General features: G+C 40.3%; 1 protein-coding gene across 1 annotated transcript; it reads left to right on the top strand.

Moving 5' to 3' along the window:
* Positions 1-1,419: 1,419 nt before the first annotated feature.
* LOC105746255 (collagen alpha-1(I) chain-like) lies at positions 1,420-11,757 on the top strand. Its single transcript, XM_071215038.1, has 4 exons — positions 1,420-1,511; positions 5,052-6,295; positions 7,078-7,141; positions 10,418-11,757. The coding sequence occupies exons 1-3, from the start codon at positions 1,420-1,422 to the stop codon at positions 7,104-7,106; spliced, it is 1,365 nt and encodes a 454-aa protein (XP_071071139.1). The 3' UTR covers positions 7,107-7,141; positions 10,418-11,757.
* Positions 11,758-17,800: the final 6,043 nt, after the last annotated feature.

Here is a 17,800-nt window from a genome sequence, read left to right as displayed (position 1 = left end):
AAACCCAAATAGTCAGCAGGGCTGCGGTCCTTCTGATGCCCTAGTTTGGATCCGTTTGCCTTCTCCAGGGGCATGGTCCCTCTTCCATCGTCAAGCTTCCATCGCCACTGCTTTGTCACTGACTTCATGCCACCCTCTTTCATCTGCATTGGGCCCACCTGGGTAATCCAGGGTAATCTTCCCATTTTGAAATCCAGAACCCAGTCATTTCTGTGAAGTCCCTTTTGCCATGTAACCTAATCACAGGTTCCAGAGATTAGTAAGTGGAATCTTTGGGCCATTATTCTGACTACCACAGTACTGTGGATCACACAGAAAGGAAATGTGCATGAAGTGTTCAAAATGATGCCTTGACAACAGGATTACATCTTTCTCAGTCTCTCTCCTTTCTTCATCATCGTCATCCTCATTCTCCCTCTGTTATGGGGCTGTACTTTTTAAAATTGCTCATATTGCATTATTCATCTGAGGATTTAGTCTGATTTTTATTTACTGCACTTTCCTACACCCTCATATTATTTTCTTACCTCCCCCTTTCAATTCTCATTTTAACATCCTTGAGTATCACAAAATGTAATCCTGTTTGACAGTCCATTTCTGCTTGCTGTTCCCTCGTGATTGACTATTTATAGCTCCTTGCTACATTCACACATCTTTCACATGCTCACTGTTCAGCCATTGCTCTGTCACCTCTTAGGATACATCATTTATGAACCATTTTCTCAAATGCTGTGATCTTAGGTTGACTCCAGATGAGCACTTTTCCTCTGGCATACTAAATACATCAACACCTCACACGTGTTCAAAGCTCAGGCTACTTTTCCAGTTGTTCTGCTTCAGTCACATGGTTCATGGTAGGCTCTCATATTCTAAAGTTGTACTCACACATTTAAAGGACTGTTGAGGAGAAAGAACTTCACCAACCCTGTGTCTGCACAGTAGAGCAAAGCAGAACTTTACCAAGTATCTAATGAGAGCGGTTATTGCAGATAACTAACATAAATAACCCTGTGTACACGAAATGGCAGTAAAGCTGAATTCACTCTTGGAAGTGCATGTAATGCGCAGTGAAATGAAGTGGAGGTGGGCGAGGGCTTAAGGCAGTTGATCAATCTAGAATGGCACACCAGATTTTTTGATGTAGGAAACAAATGTTTTTGAGGCAAGAATTGTCCTAATAAATATTCTTTTTTATTCAATTCACTGAACAATATCACTTATATAAGTGGATATTGTTTTCATCTATGAAAAGGGAAAATGTATGCATCTAATTGTTAATCGTTAATAGTAAAGCATGAGGAATACTGGAGAAAAATATTAACATTAGGAAGGTGGTACCTTATTATAATTTACACTTTATTTTTTCCATTTTTACTTCTTCTTTCAAAATGGAAGGAGTTTAGAATGGATTGTGGGAAGATGGCCGAGCAAGAAGCTGAAGGAGTCAGTCCCCCAACGGGCAGAAACCGTCCGAATCGACTGTTTAGAAACTCCGTAGTCCAGTGGAAACTGTAGAGTACAGAGGCCAGTCAGCCCTGGTAAACACTGCTAAATCATCATCCCACCAGCCCGCCTCTTGCGGCAGGCAGCAGTGGGTCCCCCCTGGGATAGCTGGCTGGCTTAGAAAGGGACACAAAAATTCATTTCCCCAAGACCTGGAGCGGGCCTGGGTCAATCACTGATCATGGCGTTTTCCTTCCAACGCAGCTTCATTGAGGTGTAATTGACATACAATAAATTGCACTTTTTGAAAGTATACAGTGTGATGGTGAGTTTTGAATTGTGTGCCGTTTCCAGGAGACCTTCACTGCCATCCAGAAGGTGAAGGTATCCATCACGTCCTGGTGTCTTTGTCACCCTCCTGCCCTCCTGTGGCCATGGCTGTTGACGCCAAGGGTGCTTCCAACCTGCAGGACAGGGTTGCCAGGAGACTTGAAGCTGTGTGTGTCCTCAGAGCCCAGGCCCGTGGGAGAGCTGCTTGTGCTGGAGAGGTACCAGACAGGGAAAGCCCAGCTTTGGGGGGCCCTGAGAAAGCTCCTGGCCCCTTCCCTCACTCTCCCTCGCCCCTCTCCTGGACAGTTCTGAAGCAGCCAGCGTTCCCCTTGAGAGGCCCTAGCCTTGTTCAAGCTGGGAAAACTGCCTTTGTTGTTCTCATTATTTCATGGCAGTGAGAGCTTACAATATTTGTCCTTTCATGTCTGGCTTATTTCACTCAACATGAAGTCTTCAAGAGTCATTCAGGTTGTTGTATGTTATCAGAGTGTATGTTATCAGAACTTCCTTTCGTCTTTATTGGTGAATAATATTCCATTGTGCATATATATATACACACACACACACCCTGTTTTGTTTATCCATTCATCAGGTAATGAGCATCTCTGTGCAATAACATTGAGTATCTTCGTGATAATAAGAAATTAATGGAGTTTATTCATTAATAATCATAGGATCAAATCTCACAATAAAAAGATTCCAGCAACATATTCAAATAATAATAGCTAAAATACTTGCTAAATGATAGTGATAATAGTCATCAGGTTTTCAATCTAGCAATGTAATGGTGGTAATACAAGGACACCTACAACTCAACTGTATCACTGTAAATATAAAGCGCTTGTTTCTTATGTGGAAAAATTAATATTAATTTTAATATAAAACCTAATTAAACAAAGAAAATTAGGCACTTCCTCAACATAATATGGGCATTCTATCTAAAACAAGAATTCATCATGCACATTTTATAGGATGATTAAGAAGAAAGTGTAAAGAATACATATACTAATTTAACATAAAGCAAATTATAATTATATTATTATAAAATTTATCCTATTATATAGAAAGTTTTAATTTATTATGTGACTAAAGATCATGTTACCATTATTTTGAACAGGACTGCCTGCCACTTTATTATAGGATAAAAACTAAAACTTTCATAAGGAGGAGTTAAGAAAGCAAAATCTTTTATAACATTGGAATAAAGTAGGTAAAAAGTTTTATTTACTTCATAAATATCAAAATAACTGTCACATATTATGAGTTAAATGTAAATAACCAATTATAAAGGATAAATAAAATAGGATATTTATCATACATAAGAATATATTATTTATTTACCTTTGACACATTATATGGATAAGAAAAGTAAGTATTGTCAGATCTGATTATATGCATCAGGGAAATTACTTAATATGGATGTAATATAGTGTAGTAATTAAGAAAGAAGTTTATAAAAACTCTATAGAAATACATTAAGCAAATAGCAGAAGCCAAAGTAATGTGCAAGCAATTGTTATAACCATGTGAGATATATTAAGCAAAAACGTAAATAAATCCAGTATGCCATATGTTCCACAATAGCAGGTAGTTTTGTTCCTAAACATTTTATAACTAGAGCTAGATCTAAAGCTTCATTTATTGTCATACATACTCCTAACTATAATATATTTTTCAGGCTTATATTTACAACAACAACAACAACAAAAAAAAAAAACAGAAGAAACCAGTTTTGTAAATAGGCTAATTATGTTTAAATTTTAATTATTCTCATTGCATAAATGATGCATATTACTTGTAAAAAGGAAAATGTGAATAAAACAAAAAATTATAGGGATGGATGGGTGGAGGCAGGAGAGTAAGGGTGGAGAAACGTGGAGGAGATGGGCCTCTATACTCAGACATTGTAGATCTATTGGTGAATATCCTGAAATGTTTTCAATGTCTGTTTCCACGTCAATAAATATCCATTTTCCTAGTAACCATGGCTTTGGATTTGCTTTGATAGATAGCTCATGATTTACTTAACTCTTTCACTGCTACACCATTAGGCACTTGAAGGATTACAAATGGTTAGGGGCTGAACATTTTTCCCGCCTGTTGGTTTATATACTTTTCTGGGAGGGAAAAAAAAAAGCCAATACAAAAGATTATACATAATTCATATATATGTGCCAAATTTATATATATATATATATTTTAAACAAGATTATGTATTTTTTTTTAAAGATTTATTTTTTATTTCTCTCCTCTTCCCTGCCACCCCGGCTGTCTGTTCTCTATGTCCATTTGCTGCATCTTTGTCCGCTTCTGTTATTGTCAGTGGCATGGGAATCTGTGTTTCTTTTTGTTGCGTCATCTTGCTGTGTCAGATCTCCGTGTGTGTGGCACCATTCCTGGGCAGGCTGCACTATCTTTCGCACTGGGCGGCTCTCCTTACGGGGTGCGCTCCTTGTATGTGGGGCTCCCCTACGCAGGGACACCCCTGTGTGGCAGGGTACTCCTTGCGTGCATCAGCACTGCGCATGGCCAGCTCCACACGGGTCAAGGAGGCCCGGGGTTTGAACCGCGGACCTCCCATGTGGTAGACCGACGCCCTAACCACTGGGACAAGACCGCCGCCCCAAATTTATATTATGAAACTTCACAAATTTCCCATAGGTCTGTTTTGAGTGTGCCAAATACCATACTTAATCCACCGTCCCCCTTTTTGCTGATCTTACAGGTTAATAAAGAAATATACCTCTCTCTCTCTATATATATATATGTTTTGCATCCTTTACTTACCTATCTCTAATGTACCTTCTTCTTTAGTAGATTGTGAGTGTGAAAATGAGTTTTGTTAATTTCCTTTGTCCATCTTAGAATAGGGTTATAGATTTTTTTTTAACTTATTGATGCTGGCTGTATATATGGGTATGAATAGCTTTTGCCTATGTTACCAATATTTTTCTCTCAGGTGGGCACTTTGTGGATGTTTTTGAAGTAAAGAATTTGGTTATTTGTTTCTATCATTGCATCCTATTTAGGAAAACTGGAATATATGTTTTTCTAACACTTGAATGGTTCCTTTCTTAATACTTGAATTTATAAGGCATCAGGATTTCATTTCCTCGTATGTTGCTCTCTGCATTTTCGTGTATTTTTGTCCCTGCAGAAGGTTTAAGTTTTGATGTAAACAGTTCATTATTCTTCTGGTTTCTCACGTTGGTGGTCGCCTGGAACGCCATCTGCCATTACCTTCAGGAGGAAAGGGGAGGCTGCTCTTCCTAAGGCAGGAAGCAGGCTGCTGTTACTTTTCCTGTAGTACTGGTGAGGCTGTATTGTCGCCCCTCAAGCGCCAAGCCCATCTGGACTGACCGCTCCACGCAGGGTCAGGCAGACGCGAGATCAGTGAACACTGCTGCAAGATTTCAGGCAGGCAGGGAAGCCCGGGCTGCCGGGTCAGAAGGGGAAGAGACCGCGGGGAGACGGCGTGCGCTGCGCGCCCCTCTCCGGAATCGCGCCCGGGACGGAGGCGGGACGAGCCCCGCGGAGGCGGCGCGCTCCCTCGTCTGCTCCCGGGCCGCCCTCCGGCTCCGGGTCCCCGCTGGGGAGGAAGGGCGGCCTGGGTCCCCCGGCAGAAGCGAGCGGGCTCCGGCGGAGCCCCTGAGGCGGGGGCGGGGGCGACGTAGAGGAGAGGGACCCGAGACCCGCGCGCAGTTGTCGCCACGAGGGCACGACGAGCGGGCGCGGGAGGTGACGCGGCCGGCGGGGGACGCGGACGGGAGCGCGGCGACCAGCGCGCAGGGGGCGGCCGGGACAACGAGGAGCCGAGGCCGAGGCCCGCCGCCCCTTCCTGCAGGGCGCCCCCGGCCGGGCCCGCGAGGAGCCGAGGCCGAGGCCCGCCGCCCCTTCCTGCAGGGCGCCCCCGGCCGGGCCCGCGAGGAGCCGAGGCCGAGGCCCGCCGCCCCTTCCTGCAGGGCGCCCCCGGCCGGGCCCGCGAGGAGCCGAGGCCGAGGCCCGCCGCCCCTTCCTGCAGGGCGCCCCCGGCGGGGCCCGCGAGGAGCCGGGGCCGAGGCCCGCCGCCCCTTCCTGCAGGGCGCCCCCGCGAGGAGCCGAGGCCGAGGCCCGCCGCCCCTTCCTGCAGGGCGCCCCCGCGAGGAGCCGAGGCCGAGGCCCGCCGCCCCTTCCTGCAGGGCGCCCCCGGCCGGGCCCGCGAGGAGCCGAGGCCGAGGCCCGCCGCCCCTTCCTGCAGGGCGCCCCCGGCCGGGCCCGCGAGGAGCCGAGGCCGAGGCCCGCCGCCCCTTCCTGCAGGGCGCCCCCGCGAGGAGCCGGGGCCGAGGCCCGCCGCCCCTTCCTGCAGGGCGCCCCCGCGAGGAGCCGAGGCCGAGGCCCGCCGCCCCTTCCTGCAGGGCGCCCCCGGCCGGGCCCGCGAGGAGCCGAGGCCGAGGCCCGCCGCCCCTTCCTGCAGGGCGCCCCCGGCCGGGCCCGCGAGGAGCCGAGGCCGAGGCCCGCCGCCCCTTCCTGCAGGGCGCGCCCGGTAAACGCGCGCGCGCTCTCAGCCAAAGCCACATTTTAAATGGTATTTCCTATCGCTAATTTTGGTATAAAGAAAATATGTTGCTTTCTAATGTCCTTTTAAAAATTGCAGCGCGATCTCTGTTGTATTAGTTTATTAGTCGCCCTTGGATGTTCTCTCGGCCGTGAACACAGCTTGGCGGAGTTCTACGCCGTGGTAGAGGCTTTCCCGTCGCATGTTAACGTTATCATGGTTTATATAGTTTCCCTTCTAAGTAGGCTGCTGACTATTCCTATGAAAAAGTTACTCTGTCATCTTCATGAACTATCCTTCTCTCTAGATTATCTTCTTTTAAAAATTAAGGGTGAGATTTGAGTCTCCACACACATCTTTTGCTATCTATCTCTGTGATCATGTGGTTATTTTTTAAGTGATGGAATGCCTAATATAAGCATATTTACTAACAGTGCTTCTCCATATTACACTTTATATATTGGTTTATCAGTTAGCTAATATTTGTATGAGGGATTTGCCTCCTACAAATGAGCCTTTTTTTTTTTAATCAAGTTCTGTAAGGTTTTACAAACAACACTGTTTCATGAAACAATCTACAATTTTTCCCAATATTTATACTCTGGAATGTTTTGTATAAAATGAATATGTTTTTCTTGATTGTTGTAGTGACCTGTCCCATGTAACCATTTTTTTTTCCAGGATATGATTTTCAATAACTTTTTATTTTCCTTGGTTCTGCTCAGGATTACGCTTATTTGAGTCATAATAGGTTCTTTTTTTTTCCCTAGGAAGCCAGGAAGTCACTGAGATTTTCTAATTGACTACTATATATATTTTTCTACATGTTTATGTGTATGTATATATTCATCTTTTTAAGTTTAACTTCTAATTATAGTTATATTTCTTTTCTCCAATCTAATTTGTATATCGTGTAAAATAACAATACTCATATATTGTTTGTTCCTTTTCCTTATAAGACAGCTAGAGATTTTATATTGTACATTTTATTATTTTATTTTGAAAATTGAGCTCCAATTTTTTTTTAAGTTCTAGCATCTCTTTTTAAAGTAATTGCTGTGTTTATTTCTTTGTACTATTTTCTTCTATTATCTTTCCAAGTTCTTGAAGTTCTTGAGGGAAATGTTTCCTTATTTCTTTCCTTCTTGATTAAAACTAATTGCTGCTTTATTTGCTTCCCATTTTTTTCCTAAGAAGGCTAGTTTTTCCTAAATTTTCTAATCTAGCAATTTGGTTATGTTCCCATTTTTAATTGCTCCAGTGGTTACATGGAAACTAATTTTTAAAAATTTGAAATGATACCTATTAACCTCCTTTTCATTTTAAGATGAAGACATTAGCACACTTTTTCTTGCTCTTCACCATCTTCTGATTTCCCTGATTTTGATAATATAGTTCTAACTTTTTAGATTCTTTACAAATCAAGTTATTTCATAATTCATTCCTTTTAAAAGTAATTAATAGTGTTTATAATCTATAATAAAACTACATATAGAAACAATATTAATAAAGCTCTTAAAATAGAATGCTTACTGCCTATACCATGGCAGTTCAGTAGTTATGACAATGAATATACGTTTATATTTTCCGTTCTTTGTCATTTAACTGGAGAGTTTTTCAGGTAACTTTTTTTTTTTTTTTTTTATTCAGGAAAGCTCATTGCTATCTTGAGTTGTTTCCAATCTTAAGATATTCTTTACTATTTAACACCTGAATAAAAATGGCTGGCTTTGGCATTGTTTGTTTAAAATCCTTTCTGTTTCAAATTATGCAGATTTACAATCATTTAGGCATTTAATGATATATGTGAGTTTTCTGGGAATATCCTCTTTTCCTCTTTTTCAGGTAAAACTTTAATTTATGTTCTCATAAAATCATTTTATGAACAATGAACCATTTCCATTTTGAGGAGAAGGGATGCGAATCTCAAATATTCAAGGTTGTGTTATAGAGGGCAGTCATAGGTTTCCACCAATATTTTTTTAAATCAGTATCAGTTCAATCTACACTTCAATGCAATTGGCACAATAATAACACATTCTTGAGAGTTGATTCTTCATTGGCATGAGGAGTTAGCATGACCTGCAGTTCTTCTAGACCCTCTCTTTAAAACAGGTCACTTTAACATTCTCTAAACTGCTTCAGAAAAGATTCTTATAAAATGACAACTACTGGGGAAGTGGTGTTTTGGGAAATGTGGTGAGGATCCACACCACCCACTAGTCGTGCCGTCTACTAGAAGAGACTGAGCAGGAAAGGAAGGAGAATACCTTGCCATCGTTCTGTCTTTCGCGGTCATCGTCTACCTTGGATTTTGTTCACAAAAGTTTGTTGCAGAAAATAATATACACAAAATCTAAAAAAATAAGGGAGGAGGGGCATGCTCATTAGTCAAAGCCTGCAGACAACCATGTCTCAATTTCTTCACATCTCAGAATTAGTCATCTATTACATAAGTACGTTCTAAACCTCTCCCAAGAATTGCCGTGTCTTTAGCAAGGGAGAGGGACCAAGAGAGGCAGGGAAAACTTGTGAACTTAAAAGAAAAGAATATATGGAAATACAAGAAACTACGGTAGCCTAGGATGTCTTGTAGTATTTCAAGATAGACTACAAAGCTCAGTCAGACTGTTTTGATGAAGGTGTAAAGATAGGTCAGCAGAGTGAAAACAGTCCGTCAACAGATGGAGGTGGGTAATTGGAAGTCCATGTGCAAAAAATGAGCCTCTCACTTTATATAAAAATGAACCCAAAATCTTGATTGTGTACCTAAAGGTAAAATGTAAAACTATGAAACTTCTAGAAGAAAGTATAGGGTAAAATTGTGAGGCCTTGAGTTTTGTAAAGTTTTATGTATGACACCAAAGGTAAAACTAATAAAAGAAGATATTGCTCAACTTGATTTTATCAAAATTGAACTAATAAAGGAATTTTCTGCTAAAGGCATTGTTAAAAGAATGAAAAGACAAGTTCATGTTGGGAAAAAGCACTTGCAAACCACTTTTCTGACAAAGGTCTTGCATCTACTATATATGAAGTGCTCTCAAAGCTCAACAATAAGAAAACTAAAAACAGAATTTTTTAAATGGGCAAAAGATCTAAACAGACACTTCCCCAAAGATATTTTGATGTGAAATGAGTATATTAAAATGCTAAACTCATCAAGGAAATTCAAATTTTACCACAGAAAGATACTACTACCCACTTATTAGAATAGCTAAAAGATAATGACAATGCCAAACATTAGTAAGGGATGCTGAGTAATTTGAAATATTCTTTTCCATTGCCAGTAGAAATGCAAAATGGTGCACACACTGTGGAAAACAGTGTGGTAGTTTCTTATGAAGTTAAACGTGTTTAGTATATGACCCAGGAGTCTCACTCCTAAGTATATACTCAAGTGATGTGAAACCTGTATGTAAGTGTTTATTAAGCTTCATTCATAATCTCCCCCACACTGAAAGTAACCCAGGCATCCATCAACAAGGGAAGGGATAAACTGTGAGACATCCATACAATGAAATACTATTTAACAACGAACAGGAATGAACTATTGATTCCTGCAACATAAATGGATTTTTCAATGCATTCTCCTAGGTGAAAGAAGCCATATATTCTATGAGTCCATGTAGATAACATTCTGGAGAAGGCAAAACTATCAGCATAGTGGTTGTTAAAGGTTCAGAGAAAGAGTAGTGATTGACTGTGTAGGGCTAGTACAAGACTACAGACTGCTCTGTATCTGGCTTTAGTAGTAGACGTACGATTCCACACATTTGTCAAGATCCACGTACCCCTAAAAATGATATACTAAGAAGGACACTTAGTGTCTATAGGATTCTTGACCACCAAAATGCATAACCTATTATCATAAGAAAACATCAGACAAACCCAAACTAAGAGTCATTCTACAAAATATATGGCCAGTACTCTTCCAAGTGTGAACTTCATGAAAGCTACAGAGACCCACAGGTTCTATGGTCATGGCAGATGGCTCTGGAGTTCAGTGCCATGTCAGTGGGCCCTACTTTGGAGTTTGTGTTCCTGAGTGTGATGGAGTTGGACTCAGATATGACCTTTCTACACATGCCTCTTCTGTCACTTTTACAGGACCTGTGATTGGCGTTCGGGTTGGTGTATACTCAGAAGACCTGAATCTCTGGACTGACCATGTGATAGCCAGGTCCTGAGCCTCAGCAGACTTGCAGCTCCTACCCTCTGGTTTATTGGACTTACCCCAGCCAACTAACAGGGAAGTGAAGAAGATCAACCACCACACCAGGGAGCCAAGAGTGCCTACAACTGCCAGCAGGAGAATTGCATCCATCATCCATGTGGAATCTAAGCCACCTCTTGATGTAGAGGAGGACTGGACATAACCATCCCAGTGTCCACAGAATGGAGGAATAGAGTATGGATTAGAGTGGACTTACTGGTGTTCTGCTGTGGAACTATAGTGATTAGTAATGGAAGAAATTGTAGCATTGATGTGGAGAAGGTGGCCATGGTAGCTACTGATGGTAGGGAGAGGGAAGAAGAGATATGATGTGGGGGCATTTTCAGGATTTGGAGTTGTCCTGGGTGGTGCTGCAGGGACAGATGCTGGACATTGTGTGTCCTGCCATGGCCCACTGGGTGGACTGGGGGAGAGTGTAGACTATAATGTGGACCACTATCCATGTGGTGCAGCAGTGCTCCAAAATGTGTTCACCAGGTGCAGTGAATATGCCACAATGATGGAAGAGGTTGTTGATGTGGGAGGAGTGGGGTGAGGGAGGTGGGGTTATATGGGGACCTCATATTTTTTTAATGTAACATTTAAAAGAAAATAAGAAAAAAAGTGAAAGCTATGTGAATCTATAAAAATAATATTACTGTAACTGTCCCAATTGCCATCCATTAAAGCATATTCTTCCTTCTTGGGAAAAAAAAAAAAAGATAAGGAAAGACTGAGGAACTGCCACAGATTGGAGAAGACTAAAGAAATGTCATAACTAAATGCAATGTAGGGTTCTGGATTGGATTCTGAAACAGAAAAGAGATTAGTGGAAAAACTAATGAAATCCAATTCAAGTCCATAGTTCCATTAAAAGCTTCATGCAAATGTTATCTCCTTTGTATTGATAACTGTTCTAGGACTAGAACAGCTTAGTGGAAACTGGATGAAGGATTTATGAAAACTAGTGTTTCTGTCCAACCTTTTCTGAAAGTCTAAAATTATTGCAAAATTAAAAATAACAGTAAACAAATGTGGTCATCTCAGATAGTGGTAAGTGTTCTGAAAGAAATAGCTGGGCATTGATATATGTGGTCCAGGGCGACTGGTATACTTTAAGTAGCTCAATCAGGCCCTTTCCAAGGGGTAGCTTTTGGGTTGAAGACTTTTTTTTCTTGAATTTACAGTACTTATCGCCATTTATAATAAATATTTTCTTTTGTTTAGTGTCTAATTGATATATTGATCCCATGACAGAAGAAAGAAAGAAGAAAGACAGGCAGGCAGGAAAAAATGAGATCTGGACCCTGGAATTATAAGTGGGCAACCTTTAAACAAAAATTTTAAAAAAATTGAAAGGGGCGCTGATAGCATGTGTTTGTTATCTATTAAAATAACAAAGATCTATCTTTGTTGATAATTTAAATTATATTGCCATATAGCAAGGAACTGTCTTGTTTTGGCAGGCCTGCTTTTTTCCTTGAAGTTCAAGAAGAAAGCACAAGAGAAGCAATGAGAATAAGAAAGGGGAGGGAGGTGAAGCACTTCGGAGACGCTTCTGACATAATGGAGTGTTTAGGTTGGAAAAGGCCTAGTCATTTATTCCACAGGTGAACTAATCTGTCTCTCAGGATAATTTTGGGTGGAGGGAGCTTGAGAAAGTACACTAAACCTATGAAATCCTGGGTGTGAGGCATGGGGTTTTATTCTGAAAAGCTTCTTGCACGATTCTGGCAGCAGGCAGGACTGGAAACCTGCTGACTGCAAAGAGGTTGCCCAGATGGACACCAGAGGCAGGGCAGTGCCGTGGCCTCCACGAGCTGAGAACATGACGACAGCGGCTTGGTGGGGACACTGGCGTTGGAGCCACTGGGTCTGTCGATTCAAATGTTACCCAGTTCCTGCCACCAGCTAGCAGTACACCTTTAGATGAATTATTTAACCTTGTTGAGCTTATCTATCACTCTTAGGTGAAATGGAGACATGATCTTGAAGCATATATTAGTGTGATCATTTAAAAGTTGTAAAGCACCCTCCACGTACAAGATAATGATTGGGAAACGTTAATATCATTACCATCCTCATCCACATCTTGATTTTCTCGTTACTGATCTGAAAGTCTTCCACTATTGCAAAAATAGAAGATTGGGCTCAAAGTTGTCCAAAGACTTTGGGAAAGGAACAGCACAGCCCTCGCGCCTGTCTATGAGACCGTCCTTTCCCCGACAGATCGTGGGGGTCCGCAGCCGGGGCTAGGGCATAAGCCCCTGATGGTGTCCCTGCCGACATGCCTTTCCTCTGGTTGACACAAAAAACGTTTTCCCCATCGCTGTATCTGCCCACGCAGTTTCTGAAAACCAACAGGTCCGCACTGGGTTTAGTTGGTAGTTTTTAAGTCATCCTCTTCATTTATTTCTAGACTAATTATTTCACAAGAATTAAGTCTAATGAGACCTTAAAAATACAACAGATGATCAGGGGCATTTTTATTTCTCAAAACATTATTTTACTTAATGTGTTATTGAACTGAGTGAGTTCAGAATTTGAATTTCATTTTTCTCCAGAGAATATTTTTGACTATGAATTCATCTTTGTAATTAGAAAAATATGAGAATATTACATTTAATTTGTGCAATTGCACAATTTGATTCTTTTATATTGCTGCTGTGTTTTCAGGATAATGTATCCAATTATTTTCAAATAATGTATCCCATTACTTAGTTTAAATGTAAATATGTATATGTTGAGATGTGAAAAATGATGGCTTGTGTCTTGTCCCACCATTTTTCATATTAGCTATAATACATTTGAAATAAGTACCGTATTTGTATTCTTTAACACTGATTAGTGTACTTATAAATCGAGGTTTCATTTTAGATATAAACTTTCAATAAGCTCTAATCAGGTAAGGCATTATGCTCTTAATGATTGAAAAGCAACAGCCCCTGAATCAAGGATTTTTGCACAATCTCTACTCCATTCCAGAAGGACTAGAATGAGCTTCCTGATCACCATAATTCACTTTAAAATCCTTTAATGAAATTTTCAGAAATATTACTTAATTTTTGTAAGTAATTGGTCTTAATTAAAACAAAGAGAAAATAGAGACCTGACAAAGAGTTAAATATTCCATAAGTGCTTCCATACTTAAGAAAATGCTAAAAAAAAATACCAACTTCAGATTATTGATTTTCCCAATGTAGTTCAGCCTCTTTGTAAATAGTTTTCTTTAACATGCAAATTAAGCGAACTAAATGGAAAAGCAACCCTGGCTTCATTAAATAGGATTGTGTAGAGATTTATAATTGTTTTACAATTCTAATATACTTTCAAAATTCATTAACTTCAATAGTTAATTTCTATGAGTTAACCAATTACTCAATTTTATGTCAATAGACAACTGTCTCAATTTATAAAACTTTTTAAGTCAATACATTTATGTGGACATCTTCAAACTGTTATTTTAATGAAATTAAATCAATTAAGTCATAATCTTGGAATAAATGTTTTTTATGTAAAACATAAAATTGCTAGATACTAGAATTTTTCAGATGTAAATAGGTATAGCATCAAAACATGCAAAAATATGAAGTGAAAAAAATCAGTGTACTAATTCTCAACACTTCACAGGTCTTCATTACTTTGCTTTCGGTAAATAGTGAATCCAAGAATTTACTATTTGTATTCATGAAGCTGTGAGGAGGAATAATAAAGAATGCAATGTATGCATTCTCTTTCAGATCAGCTAACTCTGTGTCCTTCCTCTCTTGGAAATTGAGGGAAAGCAGGAGAATAAAGAAAGGCAATTTAAGTCTGAGAACATGAGAGGAAAAGGAGTTAGAGAAAAGGGGAAGGCACTTTATGGCTAGTTGCATTTTTCCTTCTGCAGTTGAGGTAGATAGCTCTCCAGGTCACACCTGTCAGTAGGATGGCCATGAGTCCAAGTGACGTGAAAGAACACATCTTCTGACAGGGCTTCTGAGGAACTTGGCTGAACCCATTGCCCGTGGTTCATCCCTTATCTTGTGAAACAGCTCCCGAGGAGCCATGGCCGCCAATAAATTCTTTTTTTTTTTTAAGATTTTTATTTTTTATTTATTTCTCTTCCTTTCCCCCCATTGCCTGCTCTCTGTGTCCATTCGCTGTGTGTTCTTCTGCATCCAGTTGCATTATCTGGCTGCACTGGGAAACTGCATCTCTTTTTGTTGCATCATCTTGCTGCGTCAGCTCTCCATGTGTGCGGCACCACTCCTGGGTGAGCTGTGCCTTTTTCATGTGGGGTGGCTCTCCTTGCAGGATGCACTCCTTGCGCGTGGGGCATCCCTATGTGTGGACGCCCCTGCGTGGCAGGGCACTCCTTGGGCGTGGCAGCACTGCACATGGGCCAGCTCCACACTGGTCAGGAGGCCCTGGGTATCCAACCCTGGACCTTCCATATGGTAGGCGGACGCTCTATCAGTTGAGCCATGTCCACTTCCCCACCTGTAAGTTCTTTGGCCTCAGAAGCCAGTAAAGGACAACCAGCTCCATTGTCGCTTCCTGTAGGACCTTGGTCCATTATCTCTTCTGGGACCCAGATGCGTCATCATCATTGCCATTCTCCTCCCAAACACCTGTACCTTGTTGCTTGGACAGCGTCATCACGGTCCAGGGATGTGATGTGGCTGACATGGCAACCTTTCCTCCCTGGACTTTCTTCTCACATTGTCAAAGCCCCCGTCAGACACCAGGTACATATTCCAGGCACAAGCCAATGGCTTCCAGGTTTCACTGTGTCTGTTCCAACCACGAGCCCCACTCCAGGGAGGGAAGTCGGTTTATTCTTCCTGCCTCCCCACTTCCGTGACGTTAGACTACTCTCGTTTTCTTCATATTTTCTAGCTTTTTATCCTATTTTGGTGAACATATATCCTAAAATTTAGTTGTTTGTTTTACTTAAGTCCTTCAATTAAAATTTCTGTTTCACCTTATTTTATGGTGAGTAGCCATTGCTGCTGTAAAAATATTTTACATGACTCAGTCTTGGCTAGCTTGACCCGTCTAAATGAAAGGAGCTCTCTTCAAGGAAAATGGAATCTCATGTACAACATCTGATAATTAACACCACAGTACTAAACCCATTTTGGTCCAGTACACTGCAATTTAATTCAGGGTCTTACAAATGAATTACAGGGATGCCTTTGGGTAATTGTCATGTGTTCTGTTCAAACAAGGTGTTTTTCCCCTAATTTTTAAATTTATAATATTACATAAAGAAAATATGCAATTTTTACTGGCACTGATAGACCTACATTGCTAGTTGAGGGCCAAGAAACTGCTGTCTTTATCCAAAAAAAAATGCATTATCACAAGAATAGTGTATATTTTATTCAGGTGGAATATCACATAGGCATCAAATGACAAATGTAAAATCATTCTGTTTACTGGAGTTTGTGTTCCTATAATGACAAATATTGAGATAAAAATGGAAAAATGGAGTATAACAGAATATTTTCAAATACCACTTCAGTAAATTGTTGAATATTCGTTGGATATTTTCTGGTTTCTTATGGATTCTTGACTTTATTTACATATAGATTTTGTTTATATTGCAATGTTATATTACATTTTAAATCATAATGCTATTGGTCATTTTTGACACTTTTACTAATTAATAGTACAAGTATCTAGAACATCTATTAATATTTCAGACCCTGTGAAACAAACTGAATTTAAAGAGGATTTTTCTGTTTTTGCTGGATATGGAAAATTATCCATTTTAAGTTGCTTCTCAGCAGAGAAACATCTTGTGCAAAATAATGAAATACAGGAATGCTAAAAATCATTTTTTTAAACTTAACCTTTCCCATGTTCTGTAAGGTAGACACTAGTCATATAAAGTGGTATGAAGTAGTGGTGATGTAAGATGATATAAGAAGCCAGAAAAAAACCCTTAGGAATAAAATTTTTAAAAGGGTTACAATAAATTATATATTTTCAGTATCTAATCCACATGTGCATAATTTAAAAATTGTAGCCTCAAATGAAAATAGATACACTCAGGCATTCATTTTGAAGATCTATATGCTTTTCCTAGTTTATGAAAATGAGTTTCTCGTTAGCTGTTTTCATGTAAATTGACTGAATTTACAGCATCCAGGTGAAAGAAATTCAAGCATTGCTTACTGGCTATAAGAACACAAAGGGTATGTGCTTACACATTCCCAGATAGACTCTCCCAATTAAACAAATGAAAATATTTGAAACATTTAGTTAAAAAAGATTTTTCCCAGTCTTCGAATCTGATTTTTCACTTTTAAACTGGTATACATAGATAGACCTTATTGGCTGAGTCACTGAAATTACATTAATTAATGTCAGGTTATATGTGTCATTTTATTGTTAAGAAAGAATTCAGAGATCTCATCAGAATCTTAGCGGCATCCTTGCCCTAAGAAATAAAAATACAGCTTAGCTAGTGGAAGGTATTGGTATGCATCTAAACAACTCCTTCTGATAATTATTAGATAGCCCACCTTATTTTGTGATTGTTATTCAAATAGGAAGAGGAAGCATCTTTCCCTACTTCCATAAACCCTATGCCATCTTCATAAGTGTTAAATGTTCAAGGGTGTTAGCTTGTTTGTTTTATACTTTTGGCAGATCTGGACATTAAATCATGGCTCTTTATTCACTGACAAATTTAACCATGGAGATAATGCATGTCCTTCATTGCACAAATACCCAGAATAAAAGTTCCCTAACTATAGTTGTGCATAATTTAAATGTCTAAATAAAATATTTTTTAAAAATCACTCCTTAAATTTCTGATTAGCCTTGCATTAAAGATGATAGGAAAAAATGTGCCCAAAATGAGATAGAGGGAGATCTTTTTCCAAAATTACAGATGAGGAAATTTAAACAACTTTCCTTAAAAAAACAAACAAAAGAAGAACCAGCAAGATGGTGGCAGAGTAAGGAACTCCTAGAGTCAGCTCCTGCTACAGGGCAGTTAGCAAAGACCCAGAGTTCTCCGGAGCTAGCTGAAGCACCTGTTTGGGGGTTTCAGGAGACCAGAAAAGCATCCTGCAATATCCTTGGGGGAGTGGAAGTAGGAAACTGCCCACCTGCAGAGAAGACTCATAAGTAGAGCGCTCCACACCCCGGAGGCTGGTGCTCATCCTCCACTGGAGACACAAGCCACCACAGGAGCTGTTCCATGGCTGGAGTTGAAAGCTCCACTTCCTCAAAATGGGGGAGGAAGAGGAGGTTGGGCACCACTTTCAGCTACTGATGAG

This window comes from Dasypus novemcinctus, chromosome 5 (genome assembly GCF_030445035.2).
Source record: "Dasypus novemcinctus isolate mDasNov1 chromosome 5, mDasNov1.1.hap2, whole genome shotgun sequence".
In the NCBI taxonomy this organism is placed as follows: domain Eukaryota; kingdom Metazoa; phylum Chordata; class Mammalia; order Cingulata; family Dasypodidae; genus Dasypus; species Dasypus novemcinctus.
Note: the sequence above shows the minus strand (reverse complement) of the source record. Positions and strands in the feature narration are given on the sequence as shown.